The sequence below is a fragment of the Aristolochia californica genome, unplaced genomic scaffold, assembly GCF_029961685.1.
Source record: "Aristolochia californica isolate CCGP_79_NKW_82.1479 unplaced genomic scaffold, dmAriCali1.0.hap1 SCAF_4, whole genome shotgun sequence".
Taxonomy (NCBI): domain Eukaryota; kingdom Viridiplantae; phylum Streptophyta; class Magnoliopsida; order Piperales; family Aristolochiaceae; genus Aristolochia; species Aristolochia californica.
The window spans coordinates 41,899,505-41,920,880 of NW_027182103.1; the positions used below are offsets into that span (position 1 = coordinate 41,899,505).

General features: G+C 37.4%; 2 protein-coding genes across 2 annotated transcripts; one reads left to right on the forward strand and one right to left on the reverse strand.

Annotated features, from left to right (window-relative positions):
• On the forward strand, positions 1-1,900 carry LOC137963821 (rust resistance kinase Lr10-like). Its single transcript, XM_068811026.1, has 4 exons — positions 1-53; positions 192-288; positions 537-569; positions 678-1,900. Exons 1-4 carry the CDS (start codon positions 3-5, stop codon positions 1,847-1,849), a joined length of 1,353 nt encoding a protein of 450 aa, XP_068667127.1. The 5' UTR covers positions 1-2; the 3' UTR covers positions 1,850-1,900.
• A 10,419-nt stretch (positions 1,901-12,319) lies between these two features.
• LOC137964039 (NDR1/HIN1-like protein 13) lies at positions 12,320-13,100 on the reverse strand. The gene has a single exon (XM_068811304.1). The coding sequence runs from the start codon at positions 13,049-13,051 to the stop codon at positions 12,320-12,322; it is 732 nt and encodes a 243-aa protein (XP_068667405.1). The 5' UTR covers positions 13,052-13,100.
• Between the last annotated feature and the right edge of the window lie 8,276 nt (positions 13,101-21,376).

The window sequence follows — 21,376 nt, forward strand, 5'->3', positions numbered from 1 at the left end:
AAATGTGCAATTCTTGCCCCGGTGGTTGCAGAAGTTACTGGCTTGGTTGGCTTGTAAGTATAACTCTATGATGAGCTCAGTACTAAAGTATATCTGTTTTTACTCGTTAACAATTGCACAAAAAATTCCCTTTGAATCTTTTTCTTCAGGTGATGGATGCTCATACTGTTACTGATTTCCCAAACATGTAGGTCGTCTGGACTTCGGCTTTGATTTCGTATGGACAAACATTCTCAAGAAAAATACGAGCATTTTGTACTCAGAGTGGTCCATATTACTCTAAATCTGGTAGAGTCCTATCCTCCTTCCACTCATTGCGGAATAAAAAATGCTCCTCACACGCACGAGTACATGCACTTCAAGAGCCCTCACATGGAATCAGAGGGTCTCGAATCTTGTACTCATGCCGGTGATCATTTTGATCTGAGGCTCTTCATTGTCTGTTTTAATTGAGTTTACTAAGTTCAAAATTTTCTATCTATTTTGACGTTTCAAGGCCTTACATATCTTCCTCACTTCTTTGCCTATCTCTGCAGTTTACGAGTGGACCATAGTCGTTGCGCCCCCAAGTAAGATCAACTTCTGCACTGCCTTATTGCGTTGACAAAAACTCATTAATAAAATTGACTCTCGTAAAATCTAACAATTCTTCGTTGGTTTCCTCGAGTTTACAATAGTTCTGTTGGCTATAAGAACGGTAATCGGAGTATTATGCTTCGCGGCTTTCCTGGTGTACAAGTGTAGAACCAGAGCGGCATGGATGGATACGACAGTTGAGGAATTCCTTGTTCAATTCAAACACCAGACGCCAAACAGGTACTCTTATCGGGATATTAAGAAGATGACAAGAGGTTTCAAAGAAAAATTGGGCCAAGGAGGCTTCGGAAGCATGTTTAAAGGAAAGCTTTCAAGTGGCAGACTAGTTGCTGTAAAGATGTTGTCTAATGCTAATAGTAACGGTCAAGACTTCATCAACGAAGTTGCCACTATTGGAAGGATTCATCATGCCAACATTGTTGCACTCATTGGGTTTTGCGCAGAAGGATCAAAACGAGCAGTTATCTACGAATTCATGCCAAATGGATCCTTGGACAAATACATTTTCTCTCGTGGTCAAAGCGAAACGAACTCATTGTCATTGAGTTGGGAAAAGATACATGATATCGCTCTGGGAATAGCACGAGGAATCGAATATCTGCACCGAGGCTGCGACATGCGTATTCTACATTTTGACATCAAACCTCACAATATTCTCCTCGATGAAAATTTTGCCCCAAAAGTCTCTGACTTTGGATTGGCAAAATTATACCCAACAAAAGAGAGTTTTGTGACGATGACGGCTCTACGAGGAACGATAGGATACATGGCACCTGAGTTGTTTTATAAAAATATTGGAAGGGTCTCTTACAAGTCAGATGTTTATAGTTATGGAATGCTTCTTATGGAAATGGCTGGTAGAAGGAAAAACATCGACACTTACGCAGAAAACTCAAGTCAGATTGTTTTCCATTTGTGGGCATATGATCAGCTTCAACAAGGAGGTGACCTAAGCATGGGAGATGCAGTTGAAGGTGATAAAGAAATGATAGAAAAGATAATATTAGTTGCTCTATGGTGCGTTCAAATGAACCCAAGTGATCATCCTTCCATGAGCAGAGTCGTAGAAATGTTGGTGGATAGCAAACAACTCTTGTCTTTGCCCGCCAAACCTTTCCTTTCGTCCTCTGATCGGCCCCTGCGGAATGAAGAGAATGCAACAGATTCCAATGGATCATTCAGTATTTATGGAGTTGCTTCTCAGTCACAAACTGGTGTGGAAACAACATCTTTCAGTATCATCACGAATTAGTCTTTCTTTGTGAATTGGTGAAAATCTTTTGGTTTGAGATGCAGTTAGAAGTTTTTTAAATATTCTGGTTACCCTGAATGTAACTCCTGCAAGTTGATTGGATTTATAGAACATAAATAATGAAAATCTTTTGGTTTGAGATGCAGTTAGAAGTTTCTTATGTATTCTGATTACCGAGATTGTAACTCCTACAAGTTGATTGGATTTTTAGAACAGAAACAATGGAGCAGTATAACAGTAGAATATTAAATGAGAGACCAAATAAAAGTTGCACTTCTTCAATCTCATCTATTTTTGTGTGCTTATGAATTATTTTATATGGTCCATGAAAAGTTGGATCAATTGGTATGCTTCCAATCATATGTGGAAGATAAATGGAATTCATTCGTATTAAAACACATAATTGGAAATGACTAACTCCGTTATTAAAACACTACCTAGTAAACCTGAAGTAAGTTGATTTGTCTTGATCCATATTGCAACTTACTCTTTACATTATTTATTTGTAAACCTTTTACTTAAAGCTCAATTTCTTATTTTACTTTAAAAAGTCGGGTAAGGGTGAGTTCTCTGTTGCCATTTCTCCATATGAGCTGGACTCCAAGTACTTAGAACACTAGAATGCTTATTGATAATTAATTCTTATAATTATTAACTAATAGTGTCTTATAATTGTATGTTTTTTAAGATAAATTGATTAAAATATATAAAATACCATATAAAATTTTCAAATATGTAAATATTTATTATCTTTTATAAATGTATTTATAAAGTATAATAATATTAATAAATATATAAAACTGATTTAAACACTAACAAAGGCAAGGGACATCATTTTTATCCGATTACCCATTTTCGTCCATTGTTTCTTAAATAGAAGAGAGATGGAATGAAAATCTTACTCATATATGTAGTTAGATTATTGTATCCGTTTACCATTTTACTATTGGTTAAACAAAATGGAATTGTATAATACCTATTACATAGCCATTTACCCTTTTATCGATTATATAAGGGCATTATATAATTCGTTTATATACCTATGCAAGGAGCACCTTATTTTGTATATTGGTGTTTAGGTTTTTTTTACTACCAAAAAATATTATAAACGCGTTATTTTTTTTCTAATTTTAAGAATTTAAGTTAAAATACAACTTAAAAAAATTATTAAAATATAATAATCAATAATTTTGCCACATCTGATTTGCTAACACATCTAGAAACTCAAATTTGTAAGAGCAAACTTGCCTTCTAGATTCTTGCACCATAAACTTGAAAAGTCCTTATTAAAGAAATATTATAAATGTGTATGTAACTTCATTGTGAGACGAATTTTTTTTCACTTCTAATTCAGCCTAAAGTAGTGCTCTTAAATTTGGATCACACAAGCCAATTGAACAAGGTTTCACCAGACTTGGTCCCATGTCTAGGTTTGGTGCATATAAGACTCGAGTCTCCCTGCTGATTTTCCTCTAGTTTGTAAGAAAAGGGAAAAAGTTGTAAAAATAAACTCAAATAAAGTAATAAGTAAAGATGAGATATTTTCAAAATCACCATATATTTCTTGTATATTATGCCATTTACGTTTAATATTTTAAATAATTTTTTGTCATCATAAAAAAAATGGAGAATATTTTTCATGCCAAATGGATCCTTGGACAAATACATTTTCTCTCGTGGTCAAAGTGAAAGAAACTCATTGTCATTGAGCTAGGAACAGATACATGAGATCGTTCTGGGAATAGCACGAGGAATCGAATATCTGCATCGAGGCTGTGACATGCGTATTCTACATTTTGACATCAAACCTCACAATATATGAAAATTTTACCCCAAAAGTCTCTGACTTTGGATTGGCAAAATTATACCCAACAGAAGAGAGTTTTGTGACGATGCCGGCTGTACGAGGAACAATAGGATGCATGGCACATGAGTTATTCTATAAAAATATCGGAAGGCTCTCTTACAAGTCAGATGTTTATAGTATAGAATGCTTCTTATGGAAATAGTTGGTACAAGGAAAAACATGGACACTTACGCATAAAACTCGAGTCAGATTGTTTTCCATCTGTGGGCATATGACTAGCTTCAACAAGGAGGTGACCTAAACATGGGGGATGCCTCCTAAACATGGGGGATGCAGTTGAAGGTGATAAAGAAATTATAGAAAAGACAATATTAGTGGTGCGTTCAAATGAACCCAAGTGATCGTCCTTCCCTGAGCAGGGTCATAAAAATGTTGATGGATAGCAAACAACTCTTGTCTTTGGCCGCCAAACCTTTCCTTTCATCCCCAGATCGGCCCCTGCAGAATGAAGAGAACGCAACAGATTCCAATGGATCATTCAGTATTTACGGAGTTGCTTCTCAGTCCCAAACGGGTGTGGAAACAACACATCTTTCACTATCATCACGAATTAGTCTTTCTTTGGTTTAGGGGATTGAATATGTCTGTGTCATTTGATGTTTAGTAGTCGAAATTGATCACGGTACGGGAAAGTTTGCTTTCAAAACGATTCATGATGTCTGATTTTTTAAAAAAATTTAATTAAGCCCGTAAATCCTCGCCTGGACATCCGCCATGGATAACAATTCAAAGGTGGAGAAAAATACCTGCAGGATTTTGGCAATTTTTCTCGGCCTTCAAAGTTGGAAGCCATGATGCAACTGAGGTATCTCTTCGCAGCTTTCGACTGATATAGATCAAAATTATTCACAAACCTCACCTTCTTGTTTGGGTCTCTCGAGTAGAACGCCATCTTCTCCTCCTCAGATTCTTCGTGGAATCTTCTCACTCCATGGGATTCCTTCAGAACTGTTGTATGAATGAATCCCTACAATAGGTATAAAGCTGAAGTAAAACAGGAAAAATAAAAACTCTGGTGTAAAAACCTATGAATCCCCCACTTCGTTTACAGGATATACGAAACCTAACGACCATCGTGATCAATGCGCCGAAGCCTATAATTGATTTTCCTTTCCGCGAGGCTAATGGAACGCTTCAATGCCAAGGGAGAACAGAGAACGAAAGCTGCTGGTTACGTACAGAAAGCCCTTGGAGACGGATGGGAAAGAGAGATGAGACAAAAACCAATTCAATGGCAACCGCTACTGAAGGTGAATCACAACAACGGTTTTGGTCCCAGCTTCTTCTCCCTACTTCCAAGCTTCGCCACCGACAACTGAGAACACCCATTTCTCCTCTAAAATTGACAACGATGATTCTCAGAAATAGATATATGTGTCCAAAAAATGGCGGAGAAGCAGGGGAGTCAGCAAAGGGGCCCGTCCCGACTCTGTTTTCGTCGTCTCTCCCTTTTTTGAACGGCATGATGTTTCTATATCTGGGCACAGAGATACCTTGTGCAACAATTGTTGTTTTCCCTTGTTTTCATAAGGCAAAAGCTAGTTGCGTTTCCCTACGGAGAACGAAACACAAAAAGTTATCTCGAATTGGAGTCGAAGACACCTCCCGCTCCTCCCGCTCCTGGCTCCCGCCTCTTAGGTTATAGTTAAGTTAAAAAGTTGGCTCACGAGCTTTTGAACCGAACCATAGTTTGGTCGAGTTTGACTCGTTAACTTAAATAAGCCTGTTCTGGATCTCAAACCGAGTTGGAACTGAGCCAATCTCGAGCCACTCGCTAACCGGCTCGGTTTGATGCCACCTCTACTCTCAGTAGCAACGGAAATGTGTATAAAATGGAATTCTTTTTTAAAGAAAGTAATATCTCATGATACAAACACACTATGGAGTTCAAGATTATATACTTTGTATTTTTTTTGTCCTTACCTAAAAAAATGCAACGAAATGCACATGCATCAATTTTGGATGGTTTGTGGGCATGAGTGGAGGCAAAACATAAACATTCAAATACTCGTAAATGTGAGTAATTAGGTACAATATTAAATAACTGCTCATAAGGTATTTTACCAGTCGAAAATTGGGGTAGATATCTGATTTATGAGATAAACAGCAGTTAAAATGGCATCCCCCCAAAACCTTTTAGGAAGATAGGCTTGAAAAAAATACTCGTGCCATGTTTAGCAGGTATCTATGTTTGCGTTTTGCTACCCCGTTTTGCTGCAGGGTGTGAATACAACTTGTTTGGTGGACAATGTCTTTGGACAAGTAGTAGGACGGAAGAGTAAATTCAGAGTCATTATCATAATGCACAATTTTGACCTCAGAAGAAAATTGGGTTTCTACCATACTAATAAAATTAGTCAGGTGAGTTTGAGTTTCAGATTTGTGCCGCATAAAATAAATCCATGTGTACCTAGTAAAATCATCAATTATGGTGAGGAAATATTGGGCCCCAAAAATAGAGGCAATTTGGTAACCCCCCAAAATATTAATATGCAATATTTCAAAAGATAATTTGCTAGAGATTGTGCTCAAAGAAAATGGCAATCTAGTATGTTTAGCTAATGGGCATATCATACAATTGTTTGAACCATAAGAGTTTTTTTTTTTAAAAAAAAACAAAATAAATACTTTATTTGAAGGATGCCTGAGACGTTGATGCCAAAGATCAGATGGAGAATGTACAAAATAACAAGATTATCTGTATGGGTAATCAAAGTAGTAGAGACTCTTCCATCCAGTTCCCGTCCCAATCATCTTCCTCGAGCGTAAGTCCTGTATTGCACAAAAATGGGTATGGAACACGATGATACAGAGAGAATGATAAATAAACTTGCTGATGGAAATAAGGTTTAATTAGAAAATAAGGACACATAAAACATTATTAAGAACCAAACTAGAAGAGAACACCACTTGACCAACATGTGTAACATTGGCATTAGAACCATCTAGTAATTCCACTCTTTTGTTCTTAACAGCTCTCCAAGTTGTATGCAATTCAGGGTAGCAAACATTATGATCAGTTACTCCACTATCGAGGATCCATGTGGCTTTCTTACTTTGAGAGGAGAAGTAGAGGGTTTTACCTGAAATTTTGCATTTGTTGAGGAGTCTTACATGATTTGCCATGGAGGACTTGTTATTACTAAGCATTTGCAAGATTTGTTGGCATTGCTCCAAAGTAAAAGGGAAGAAGTTGGAGATGGTCTTCTTCTCCGTTTGCTTAGGTGATTCTGTATTTTAAGTTTTTGACAAAAGTCAATTGTGTGACCCTTCCATCCGCAATAAGTGTACTTCCAATGTGTTCGACAATTTGTAACATTATGACTGTCTTTGTTACATTTAGTACACATGTAAGTACCACTTTTCTTGTTTGATTTTTTTACGACAAAAACTGCTGCCTTATGTTGAACTATACTCCTTTTAGCGGATACATAATTCTGTCGTTCATGTCTGAGCACGAGAGAATAAACTTTGCCGATCTTTGGCAAATGATCCGTGGTCAATATCTATCCACGTATTGTAGGAAACGACTCATTTAATCCCATGAAAAACTTAATTATTTTTTGTGTTTCTCGATAGGATAATTCCTCCTTCATGGTTCCACAACTGCAGTGTGAGATAGGACAAAGATCATCTCTCTCTTCCCACAATCCTTTGAGTTTGGTGAAATATGAGTCAACAGACATATTGTGTCATACGCAATCATATATCTCATTTTCAATATGAAATAATTGAACGTTGTTTACCAGAGAAAAATGGTCGCACAGTTCATTCTAAATTGTTTGTGCTCCATCATAATAGAATACACTTACCGCAATATCCTTATAGATCGAACTCAATAAGCAGGTTTTGACAACGAATCCACTGTTGTAATTCATCGTCGATTTCCTTGTCTAATCGCTTTATTGATCCATCAACAAAACCTTATTGATTCTTGACTGTGAGAATCATAATCATGGAATGACTCCATGTGCTATAATTCTCCTCAGTGAGGAGTTGTGGTATGAAAACCCACCCAGGCTGATCTTAAGGGTGAAGATAGGGCGATTGGGATTAGCAAGTTTGGATGTCATACTTGGAATATCCTTATTGACAGGTCACACTGATAAGCAGTAAATATAATGGATTGGCATCGTAAGAGCACCGTGATACCAATGGATCTAATCTATGAAGATTGACACTTCTTTCCAAAAATAATAAAATTTTCGGCTTTGCGTGCATGCCTGAATTTCCTGCGAGACGTGCATGTGTGCTTTCCACTTTTGAAAAATCATGGGAAATTTTTTTTTGGAGATGTCTCTGTGTATGTGCCAGAGATGCCTTGACATATGTGCCAAGGAGATGCCTCGGCGTATGTGCCAATGAAATGCGTGTTTTTTGGAGATGCCTCGGTGTGTGCGCTAAGGGGCCGCCTCAGTGTGTCTCCCCGACAGCGCCTGGGAATTTCACCAAAATAACCATTTTAAAAAACATCTTTTAAAAAACAACGACATCATCAACTTATTTTGAAAAATACCCAACTTTGACCGGTCCACTGCACATGTGTACAGTCAAAGGCAACACGTAAGCTTTGACTTCTTACATGTCGCCACATCATCAGTGCAGTGAGGGTAGATGAACACATAGGTTGCCATGTCATTATTCCACCACGTCAGTTGCTATGTCATTTTCTATTACCCTCTTTTTGCCCTGTCATCTCGTGCCACGTAAGCTCGCACCACGTAAGCCCTCACTTATATTTTTTTCGTTCTAATCTTTCTCCTCGCCTCTCCTCTCGCCGCTGCCGTCGCTCCCCTACTACCGCCGTTCGGCCTCGGCCGCTCCCTTGTTGTCGTCGATCGGCCTCGGCCTCGTCCTTGACGCCCCCCTCTCAAACCTCTCTCTTTTCATCTCAACCCAGACTTCGTCTCAGCCTCATCTTCCATTGTTCTTCTCTGTTCCCCTCTGTTCATCCTCTCAACGCCCCTTTCTCAAAATCGAAAACTATCATTGCATTTTTTCGTTGCCCCCTCTCTCAAAATTGAACCCTATAATTTCCTCTTAGTCCCCCTCTCTTAATACCCTATTATTTCACTCTCTCGCCACCCTTTCTCTTAAAACCGAAGCCCTAGTCACCCTCCAAACCCGAATTTGAATTTCAAAAGCCAATTTAGCAGGGTGATTTTTTAGGGTTTTTGTTAATTGATTCTAATTACTGTGTTTAATTATAATATTGATTTGAATTTAGGTGTTTAATTACTATATTGATTTTTTTGTGATTTATTGTTTAATTACTATATTGATTTTTTGTGATTTACTATTTAATTTCTGATTTTATGTTAATGAAATTTCTGTCAATTGCAGATAAATTAAAATTATTGTAAAGTTTAACTTTAGTTTATGGATTATCTGTATAATTTGCTGTATTTTTTTTTATGGATTCCTATGCCATTGAATGTTGTATTTTCTGAAGTTGCTAATTTAATTTTGGTAAATTTCGTTTAAATTTCTGATTTATGAAGTTGCAATTTACTCTATTGAGATAAGATTTGCAAGATTTTTAGTTGCTAGTTGTTGTTAAATAAATTTGAAGTGTCATGGAATGATCATGCCATGTGGTGAGGAGCTTTGGGTGTTATAAATATCCATCACATGGGTTTTTTTTATTTTGTTTATGTTTTCCTATGTTTGCCCTAGTTACTAGGATGGTTACAAATTCTGATTAAGAGTAGGTTGGGTAATGGAAAGTGGGTTGAGTCCAGTTCAAACTAGGCTGAGTCGCCTGCATGGGCTTCCATTAGCCAACGAAACCCGACCCCATCACTAACGAGGTACGGTTCGTAGTGACTATGAAGTTATATGGGGCTCTACCAGGGGTGTTTGATGAATTTGGACTTAGGTGTATTTTTGCATTGTTAGGACTAGTCATCTGTTATAGAATTAATTCGATTAATTTTTAAATGTTGTAGAATATTGTTGAATAATTATGAAGTGCTATGGAATGATTTTGCCATGTGGTGAGGAGATTCGGGTGTTATACATAACCATCACATGGTATTTTTTTTTGTCTATGTTTTATTGAGTTTCCATGTGTCCCTAAGGATAGGTAGAAAGTCTGATTAAGAGTAGGTTGGGTCCAGTTCAAACTAGGCTGAGTTGCCTGCACGGGAGTCCATTAGCCACTTTTTTTGAAATGGAAGTCGCGCTAGTTGTCTCTCGATCCCTCACTCTCATGCCTCAATGTGTTTTTCCTTTTTCAAAACAAAGAAGGAAGAATTGTTCTGACAAGACCGATACGTTTATCTAAATGAAGAAATTTCTGGGAAGGCCCTTTGTGATAATCAGACAAAAGAGTGGAATGAGAATTTTAATATTCTTTGACATTTTGATGTAAAATCATTTATTAATATACGATTTTCCTTTGATCATATTTGGACCTTTCAAATTAAGAAAAAAGGATTGAAAACTGTGTGCAGATTGGTAATGGGTGGATAGACTTGGAGACAGACCAGAATGGCTTTGTAGATTATGCATGGAGTCATGTAATGATATAAGATGAGCGTTACATGGTGATTTTAATTTTTCTCTTATTGATGAACTACTTGGCAGAAGGATGACTCTGATGATGAGGAAAAGGAGCGTCGCCACAACAAACATCACCACCATCGCAAGCATTATGATGATGAATGAGCTAGGTGTACCTTTGGCTGTTGAGACAGCTTCTAAACTTGTTGAATGAATAATATTATCTTGCTAAATAAATGAGGTTTGTCCTCTATGTTGGGTTTGCTTTATAGCTTGAGCTTGTTTGGTTTGGCTTGGAAGGTTGTTAGAAAAACGGGGTGAGCTATAACTTGGTTCAAGAAATGTAATTTCAGTCTTTCGAACCCGTGTCAAATATGTTGGGACACCATGGCCCCCATTAATGATATCTTTGACATCATCGATATGTACAACATTTACTCTCCCTTGTGTCCTGACCGCAACTTAACATTTTCTATTTCATCGAGGACTTTAAACCTATAGCATGGAAAGGGCTTTAAACCACAAATATATCGATACATTTATTTTTTAAACTCAAATAAAATTTTCAAATTTTTTTAGTTAATAAATATTTTAGATTGATAATAAAAGGTGTTATAAGAGTTTTAATTAACTAATATTTTTATTAATACTTTATTATTTTTTAAATAAGGCGATAAAAAGTATACAAATAAAGTGTATTTTTAAACTCTAAAATAATTTTTTTGTATATTTTTTCAATTTATAAATATTTTAAATCGATAATATATGGTTAAGACTTAAGAGTAAGATTTTTTAAATTTATAAATATTTTAAATCCATAATAAATGGGTAAGAGTAAGATTTTTTCTATTTATAAATATTTTAAATTTCTAAATATTTTACATATCTAAATATTTTAAATATAATTAATATACATATTTTATTTTATTTTTAAAATAAAGTAATAAAAAGTGTAACGATAATTTTTTTAGATTAATAAATATTTTAATTGATATTAAATGGTGTTAAATAAGTAAGAGTTAATTTTTTAATATTTTATTAGATTTTTTAATATTTTATTATTTTAGATATAAGGTAATTAAAAGTGTATTTGATTTTTTTATTTTTAAAAAAAAATTATTCAATTTTTTTATCATTTAACGACATGGCAGCTTACGTGGAAGATGATGTGGCAGAATAATGATGTGGCAGCCGATGTGTTCGTCTACCCTCTCTGCACTGATGACCTGGCAACACGTAAGCAGTCAAAGCTTACATGTCGCCTTTGACTATACACATTGCACTGGACCGATTTAAGTTGGGTATTTTTCAAAATAAGTTGATGATGTCGTTATTTTTCAAAATATATTTTTTTAAATGGTTATTTTGGTGAAATTCCCTAAGTTTTATGGAAGAAGAGGTTTCAGTTCGTGTTTCGGAGTTCTGCAAGCGCCTTGAGCAGGATGTTGATACCAAAGAAGCTTTCGAACGACAAGTCCGAGAAGAGAAAGAACGCCTAGAGGTTTTGGACCTCAACAATATCGTCGTCGGAGTCGGAAGCAGTGACGAGACTTGCTGCGAAGCCAAAAGCAAGTTTAGATTTTCCTGGACCAACTGGTACAGTAGATCCCACCTCGTTCAGATTTTCTACTTCTGTCATTGGTGCATGCGGAGCAGTATCAACTAATACACTTGAACTTTATGATCTCGAGAACCAAACTAGAATATGTTCATGAGACATCCATCTCTCTTCTTTTGTAGTAGTGACAAGTGAACTCAAAGCCATGTATATTCTTTTCATTGCTCACCGTACTTTTGCAAACCTGTTTCTCCTACTTGTCTGAGGCGAACCTGAGCAAGTGGAACGTCGGGAAAGAAGGTGGGTGAGATGTGACAAATACCCATCACGGGGCAACAAATTTATTCAAAAGCAACAATCTTGTGGCATAAATGAGTTCGCAATTTCATGATCAAAGCGACATGACTTGTTTCTGCAGAAAGACCGCTCCAACGTCCAAAATTGGTACCTTCTGCTCGATAAAGTAAACAATCTGGAAATCTTGGATACAATTATTGACAGTCAAGCAACAAATCGTATTAACCAAGAACCTCCTCTGCACTCAACGCTTTGTTTTGCATTGGCGCGACACTAAGACTCCACTAGGAGGAATTCTTAGCTTGATATTACAGTCACCATGTAACCAGTAAGAGTAATGGAAGACACTCCCGTAGTTGGACCTGGTTCTGAACGTTCCTTTGACATCGAAGGGTACCAAGCTGTTGCTCTCCATCAACCTCTTAAGCTGGTTCGCTTCGTTCAACGGAAGCAGCACCTGACTGGATACCATATGAACATTCGCCAGATTTTGAGTCTGACTCGCCTGCGAGAATGGATCAACTGAACGAGAGGCCACCAGCGTCTTCCCAAAGTAGAGATCGATTACTACGTAACTGAAGGAGATCCCCACTTTCTTGTTGAGATTGGTAAAGTTCACCAGAATGGTGACATCGGCGTTCAAGAGGGTGCCCGTGTCGAGATAGGCCATATTGAAAGTGGCGGTGGAGATGTCGAAATGTGGGTACCGGGGACGGAAGACGAGGTAGACTATGAGGACGACTAGGCCGCCCACTATGACCAGGACCCAGAAGAGGGCACAGAAGATTGCGGCGAACCAAGTGAGCTTGTTTGTTCGCCGGGGTACTGGTGCGTGGAGAGCATGCTTCCGAGGTAAAGGGTGCCGCAGCTGGTGAAGGTGTTGCTGTCGCTGTTGCTGCGGCAGCGGTTGTTGTTGGCGGCGGAGCTGTTGCTGTGGTTCCGGTTGGACGTTCTGGGCTTCATGATCACTGTGCATCGTTGCTGCTGGGAAGGATGATTGAGGAAGAGGAGGGAGGAATGCTTCTGAGGACGTGAAAGAGTGTTGGAGGGGAGAAGAACCAGGAGGATTAGAATCGGAGGTAAGGTATCCAGCTTGGTCGAGTTGATTGTGTTTGGGGAGGGGGCAAGCAAACCACTGATACCGTTCAACCACTTTATATTTTCTCCATTTTTATAGAGTACATCCCAGAGGAAAAGCAAAAATTAACTTCATATATATATAGCTATTGGGATAGTTTCTTCAATGACTTATGCAAATCTACGATTAAAGTTGTCTTTATCCATTGTGCCCTCAAATGGGCACAGGAGGAACCTTAGACGGAAAGATTTGATACCTTACCCTCTTTCTCAGAAGAAGTATAAACTATAAAGTACTTATATCCAAAGTGGCGCAAGACCATGTGAGATCAGATGACACTATGCATTGCTGGGTTTACTCTCTCTCTCTCTCATTGTTGCTACACCCAGTGGCCGAGGCCACCCACCAGATGACTTTGCCAAACATCGACTGATTGCCAGTCCTCGCCGGACGGCAACTTAGAAGAAGTAATTCAAGCTTTATCGGCAGTTCAAAAACCGGACAATAACTCTGGTGAGGATCGATCTGATGAGATAAATAAGCATACGAAATTTGATACTTTCTATCTTCAGTATTTCATACCGGAAAGCTTAAAGACAAGGGAGAGTCTTTTTCAACAAAAAAACAGTGTGACGAAAGGAGGAAGCACAAGGCAGAGAGAGTGAACTGAAGGGCTCCTCCATGGGGGGAAAAGTTCCACCCCCTTCTCTTTTATTTTACAGATAAGTGATTTTTATTCTTCTCTTTATTGGCAACACACAGATTTTTATCTTCTTTGCTGGAAATGATCAAGAAATCCAAGAGCCCACCCCAGGACCTATGAAAATAGAAAATAGAAAAACTGAAGCGACCTTTTCTACAAAATTAGAACATACTATCCTAAATATTTGCATAAATTCTCCAATTACACTATCACTCACCTCCATGACCTTCTTGATAATGAAGCACAATAAAATTCAAGCAAAAAGATAAGATGGCAAGATTAGGGTAATAACTTATCCCACATTGTAGATCATTCTTAACCAAAAGAAACAGTTCTCCTAAGAAATAGATAGAAATAAATGAACCCCTAACCATTTAGAATATTACTGAATATTATTTTTTGCCATCAACATCTCAAAATTTTCAAATCCCTCACTAAATACTCATTTTAAGTATCTACCTTTGCATGCAAATCTGGTAACAATTAGGTGTGGATATTGGTCGTTTCATGGGAAATCTAACCCAACCTTATCCGAAAACCCTGGGTTTAGGTTTCACCCTGCGTGTCAGGAACGAGGTGCAAAAAAAAAAATCTTTCTTCTTTCATCTTTTTTTTAATCGGAAGTAGACCTAGTTTAAATCTCCAATTAAGAGAAGCACCAACGTAAAGGCAACTACATTGACTAAGCTGAGCATACAACCTTTTTGGGTTTAAAATCAGCAAGAAAAGTAATCTTTGTTTGAGAGTACTTTGTTATCCTTGCCACAACAAACCTTACTACATTGCTTAAAACATCTTCCATTTCGTACATGATTAAAAAAAATAGTAAGCTAAAAGAAAAAAAACTAGAAAAAACAACCTATTAATGCTGAAATTTTTCAGAAAGTAACTAAAATTGAGGTAACCAAAATAACTTGAAAGGTTGTTTATACCGGGAAATTTGACAGTATACAAATGAAATCTAAAGGTTCAAATATAATAATTCATCAAAAAATTTCTTTATTTTCAAATCAACCATAAAATATACCCATGTCAAAGTTATAAATGACAACATGTAATACAAAACCCACTACCATCCTTTGAAAGGAAAAAAATAGATACAACCATCAAGTTTTTTCTCTTTTTTTTGTTTCAGAGAGCAGAAAGAACAAGTTGATAGAGATAAAGATAAACATTGTGATAGATATAAAGATACCTAGTGATTGAATTAGAAATAGATTTAAATTATAGAGTTCTAATCACCTACAGTCTCTGTGTAATTCTATAAATAATTTACACCTGATCAATAATAATCACGATAGTATTATTCTTCATTCTTATATTCTATATGATATCAAAGCTTCCGATCAATTAATCAGAATCAGTCTGTCGTTGCTGGAAATCTTTATCGGAAGCAGCCTCCGTCGCTGCAGTTGTCGCCGCCCACACCTGTACTTTTCTCTTCCCTTCTTAGTGCACTCTCAATGGAGATATTTTTGAAAAAAAAAACTCCACACTTCTGTCGCCTACAGCTACCATCAGCCTTCGCCCACCATTCAGTCTTGCCGGCAAAATTCCACAAAAAAAAAAAAGATCACACATGAAATATAGATATCTGATTAATTAGTACCCTATAATGAGACCTCCATCGAGTATCACCAAGCATGTTCGAACCTATTTCTTGATTTAGACCTTTGATGCTCTTAATTCATCATTTTCTAGTAGTTTCACTCAACGCTCGACGCTCACAGTTTCACTCTTCTGGCTCTGGCTGTTTGCTCTCCTCTTTAACTGCGCTCTCTCTCCGCTCTTCTCTCTCCTCTACCTTCGCTCGACGCTCACATCACTCTTCTGGCTCTGGCTATTTGCTTTCCTCTTTACCTGCTCTCTCTCTCTCTCTCCGCTCTTCTCTCTCCTCTACCTTCGCTCACCATTAAAGTTTGGCTAATTCGCAAAAATAGAATGGAACTTACTTGCTCCGACGACAATTAGGGCTTGGGTTTTGTCTAGGGAGAGTAGTAGCTTTAGTATTTGAGTCTATAGTCATAGAATGACTGCTTGGTCGCAAATTTTCTTTCGGTCTGTCCCTTCATAACATGAAATCGAACTGGTAGCGATCAACACTTTGTTGCAGTTTATCCAGAAAGAACCAAAGGAAGAAGAAAGAACATGCTTCGCTTGGAAGAACTGAAAGGGAAGAAGAAATAAGCCTTGCAACAAGTCGCTTGACATGACAATTTTAAAGAAAATATATGAAGACAGTAGACTGATTATTCAGAATCGCAAAGCAAGAAATAAAAAACAGGAGTGCAAGGAGTGAACGTGATCCGCGGTTCTTGCCTGCAACAAAAGACACACACCTTGAGAAACTCTTTGAAGGAATTCTCCAGGGTCTACCTCTTCCATCTCCTGTTTCCGTTTCTAGAAAGTCAGAACTAAGAAATCGGAAAACAAGAAAAGCAAGATTGCGGTTTGAAACGATTATCACTGAAGCTCTTCTTTCGCGTAAATTTGTGTCAGTCTTTTGTAAACCGTTTTTATGAGAAACGGTTTTCTCATAAACGTGGTCTCCAACTTCTGGCAGTTGCAACTTCCGGCAGTTGCAACTCCCTTGATAACACGAAGCCATGAACCTTGATGGGAGGTTGGCTTCGGTTAAGAATATAGTTTTCGGTCCCCTGTCTCGTCACTCAAGCCCCTTCAGTGCCATCGCCGTGAGTGCTTAGAGATCGGAAGCACTGAGAAAATAGAGCGAAGGAATTTGAAGCGTATGGAAGGAGGTACGATTTATCTTCTGTTTAATTCATAATGAATTTCATGTTGTTATTAGAAATTCATGTTTAAGACTTACAGTTGGTATCAGAGCAGACCTCTGATCCAGCGTTTCGATTCCGAGAGACTGTTCGGTCTCTGTTCTATTTTTGTTTTTTAAAAACAAATTCCGCGCTCACGGGCGTCAGAGCTTTGGCATCGGCGACAACCAGCGCCGGTGACCATTCCGCACGGTTGCTGGCACCGACCGCCGACGGAGGCTGTCGCAGTACGCTCTCTGTGAGCTCACTGCGATGGCTGTCTTGTGACGCCTGAGAGCGTCGGAGACGCAGCGCCGACGCCGGAAACAATTCCGAACTATTTTCCGGCGTCGACGACTTGAAAGAACGCCGACGAACTTTTCTTCTGAGACTCGCCGTTCCAACTCGGCAACTGCGACTCAGGTCAGGTTGACTCGGAAAAAAAAATCGAGTTGACTCGGACGAGTTGAGTTGGCTCGCCGTTCCTGGGCCGAGCCGACTCGATGCTTAAATTGTTTTTGTGCCAGCGGGATTCGAACCCGCGCGGTCGCATATTTATGTGCGCCTGTGACCATTAGGCCACTGGCCGTCTGCTGTTGTGTATATAGGAAATTGTAAATTTATTTCCTCTTACAGTTTTTATGCATTTTTTGGCTTATATGTAAATACATGAAATTAAAGTTATGCATAATATTATAATTTTTAACTATGCATATCTTATGAGCATATTTGGTGCATAATGATAACATGTTAGTGTAAGTTACAATTATGCAATTCATGTTATTCTCATATATTTATGAGATTTAATGTCTAGTGATCCATATAATTTTTATTACTTAGAGAGTAGCCACAACATCTTTAACTTAATAAAATTATATATTATGATTAGGATCACATAAAGAATATTAGACATTAATTGCAACTAATTTTACTTGATATAATAAATTTTATCCCACTGGAATTTTTATTATATTTGAGTTTATTAGTTAGGATAAAATATCAAGTTATTCATAATTTACCCACAGGGATTATGAATTCATAAATAATTTAATAGTTTTATCATAAATAAAAATTAGAAATTAATTGTAATTAATTATACTTAATATAATAAATTTTATCCCACAGGAATTATGAATTCATAAATAATTTGATAGTTTTATCATCAAGTTTACTCATAAAGAATCTTGAATCTACTTGAATTAAAAACATTTAGCCCACAGGCAATATTTTTTATGTCAGTTGATTTGATTTTTAAGCATAATTTACATTGGTAAAGCATGATATTTTATTCAGGCTTCAATTTTAACATCGGCATGTAATTTGTAATTTTATGCAGTTGTACAACCTGCACATTTCTCTGATTTTCGTTGTGATATCCCTGATCCTAAGGGAGATAACTATAAGGTCTGGAAAGAGAAAATACTTCTTCATTTAGGGTGGATGGACATAGATTATGCTATTAGGAAAGACGAACCACCCGTAATTACTGATACTAGCACTGAAGCTGCAATTACACTTTATGAACGATGGGAGCGATCTAATCGCCTCAGTGTAATGTTCATTAAGACTAAAATTGCTGCTGGTATTCGTGGTTCTGTTGAGCAGTATGAAAATGTCAAAGACTTGCTGAAAGCCATTGATACTCAATTTGTCACTTCAGATAAGGCATTAGCAAGCACCCTAATCATGAAATTCTCATCCCTAAAGCACACCAGTATGAGAGGTGTGCGTGAGCACATCATGCAAATGAGGGATATTGCGGCTCAATTAAAAAATCTTGAGGTTGATATGTCAGAATCTTTCGTGGTACGTTACATCTGAATTCCATTCCGCACCAATATGGACCCTTCAAAATCTGGTATAACACACATAAAGATAAATGGTCAGTTAGTGAACTTTTGACCATGTGTGTTCAATAGGAAGAGAGACTGGTGATGGAACAAGGAGAAAATGTCATGATGGCAACACATGGAAAGGGCAAGTATCAAGCCAAACAAAAAGGGAAGGGTAAAATATCCCCCCAAGCTGGTATTAAGAAAGATTCCTAGTGTTTTTTTTCTGTAAAAAGAAGGGACACATGAAAAAGGAATGTGCCAAGTTTCAAAAATGGCTTGCTGACAAAGGTACACCAACCTCATTTGTTTGTTATGAATCTAATATGGTTAATGTCAATAATTACACTTGGTGGATTGATTCTGGATCAACAATCCACATCTCGAATTCCTTGCAGGGTTTGCAAAACCTAAGGAAACCAGTGGGAAGTGAGCATCAAATATTCTCAGGAGATCAGATGAGCTCACATGTGGAAGTTATAGGAACTTGCTATTTAACTTTAAGTAGTGGCTTTGTTTTAAAATTAGAAAAGACCTTTTATGTTCCAAGTTTCTCCAGAAACTTGATTTCAGTTTAAAGGCTTGTACCTTATGGATATTCTTTTAACTTTTCAGACTCATCTTTCAGTTTATATTATAAGTCTGATTGTGTTGGGAATGGTACATTGTCTGATGGTCTTTATAGCATTAATTTACAAAACAATGCCACTTACGGTTCAATGCATGTTCACACTGGTAATAAAAGAAGTGTTATTAATGAGGATTCCTCTTCATTATGGGATTAGGTCATATCTCCATAGAAAGAATTAAAAGATTAGTGAATGAAGGGGTACTTAATACTCTAGATTTTACTGATTTTGGGACTTGTGTAGACTGCATTAAGGGAAAGCAGACTAACAAGTCAAAGAAAGGTGCCAATAGGAGTTCAACCATATTAGAGATCATACATACTAATATATGTAGTCCAGACATGGACTCACATGGTCAGAAATATTTCATCTCTTTTATAGATGATTCCTCACGATACATGTATCTCTACATGCTTTATAACAAGTATGAAGCTTTAGATGCCTTTAAGATCTTTAAGGCTGAAGTAGAGACACAATGCGTTAAGCAAATTAAGATCGTGAGATCAGATAGAGGTGGATAATACTATGATAGATACACTGAGAATGGACAAGCACCTGGGCCATTTGCAAAGTTTCTTCAGGAACATGGGATTGTTGCCCAATATACCATGCCTGGTTCTCCGGACCAAAATGGTGTAGCAGAAAGAAGAAATCGAACATTATTAGGCATGGTGCGGAGTATGCTTAGCAACTCCAATCTTCCTACATCCTTGTGGCCTGAATCACTTAAGACGGCATTGTATATATTAAACCGAGTTCCAACCAAGGCTGTTCCAAAAACGCCATTTGAATTATGGAAAGGTTGGAAACCAAGTTTGCGACATATGCGCGTTTGGGGATGCCTGTCTGAAGTGAAAATTTATAATCCACAAGAGAAGAAGTTGGACCCAAGGACCATTAGTGGGTATTTCATTGGATATGCTGAAAGGTCTAAAGGTTACAAATTTTATTGTCCATCTCACAACACTAGGATAGTGGAATCAAGAAATGCAAAATTTCTTGAAAATGACTTGATCAATGGGAGGAATCCAACTCGGAACATAGTTTTTGAGAAGGATTATTCAGAATCTCAACCTTCCACCTCAAGTGATAGATTGGTTATTGTTCACAGCACCCCTCAAGTACAAACTGGTGTTGAACAACCAATCATTGAAGTTCCACAAATTGCTGACAACATTCCAGTAGATCAAGTTCTTCAAGAGTTGCCAAACACTTTTGAACAACTAGTTGAACCACTTACTTCTCAGGAAAATGATGGTTCTACATTAAGAAGATCTACTAGACTCAGAAGATCAGCAATTCCTGATAATTATATTGTGTATCTGCAAGAATCTGACATTGGAATCGCAAATGATCCCATGTATTTTTCAGAAGCCATGAGTTGCAAAGAATCAAAATTATGGTACAATGCCATGAAGGAAGAGATAAATTCTATGAAGAGTAATGACATCTGGGATCTTGTTGAGTTGCCTAGTGGATTTAAAGCCATTGGATGTAAATGGGTCTTTAAAACAAAGAAAGACTCATTAGGCAACATTGAGCGATACAAGGCAAGACTCGTTGCTAAGGGATTCACTCCGAAAGAAGGAATTGATTACAAGGAAACTTTTTCTCCTGTATCTAAGAAAGATTCTTTGCGCATTATTTTGGCATTAGTAGCCCATTTTGACTTGGAGATGCAACAAATAGATGTGAAAACGGCATTTCTCAATGGAGATCTAGAGGAGGAGGTTTACATGAAACAACCTGAAGGATTCCCCTCTAGTGATGGTGACCAATTGGTTTGCAAGTTAAAAAAGTCAATATATGGATTAAAACAAGCATCCCGCCAATGGTATTTGAAATTTCACAATGTAATTTCTTCATTCGGGTTTGTAGAAAACATTATGGATCAATGTATATACCAGAAGGTCAGTGGGAGTAAAATCTGTTTTCTTGTTTTATATGTGGATGACATTGTGCTAGCAACCAATGATAAGGGTTTTCTACATGAGGTGAACCAATTTCTCTCTAACACTTTTGATATGAAGGATATGGGTGAGGCATCTTATGTCATTGACATTAAGATTCATAGAGACAGATTTCGAGGTATCTTAGGTCTGTCTCAGGAAACCTGTATTAATACAGTGTTAGAGAGATTTCAGATGCAGAGTTGCTCACCAAGTGTAGCTCCCATTGTGAAGGGTGATAGGTTCAATTTGAACCAATGCCCGAAGAACGACCTTGAAAGGGAACAAATGAAGGACATTCCATATGCTTCTGCTGTCGGAAGCCTAATGTATGTTCAA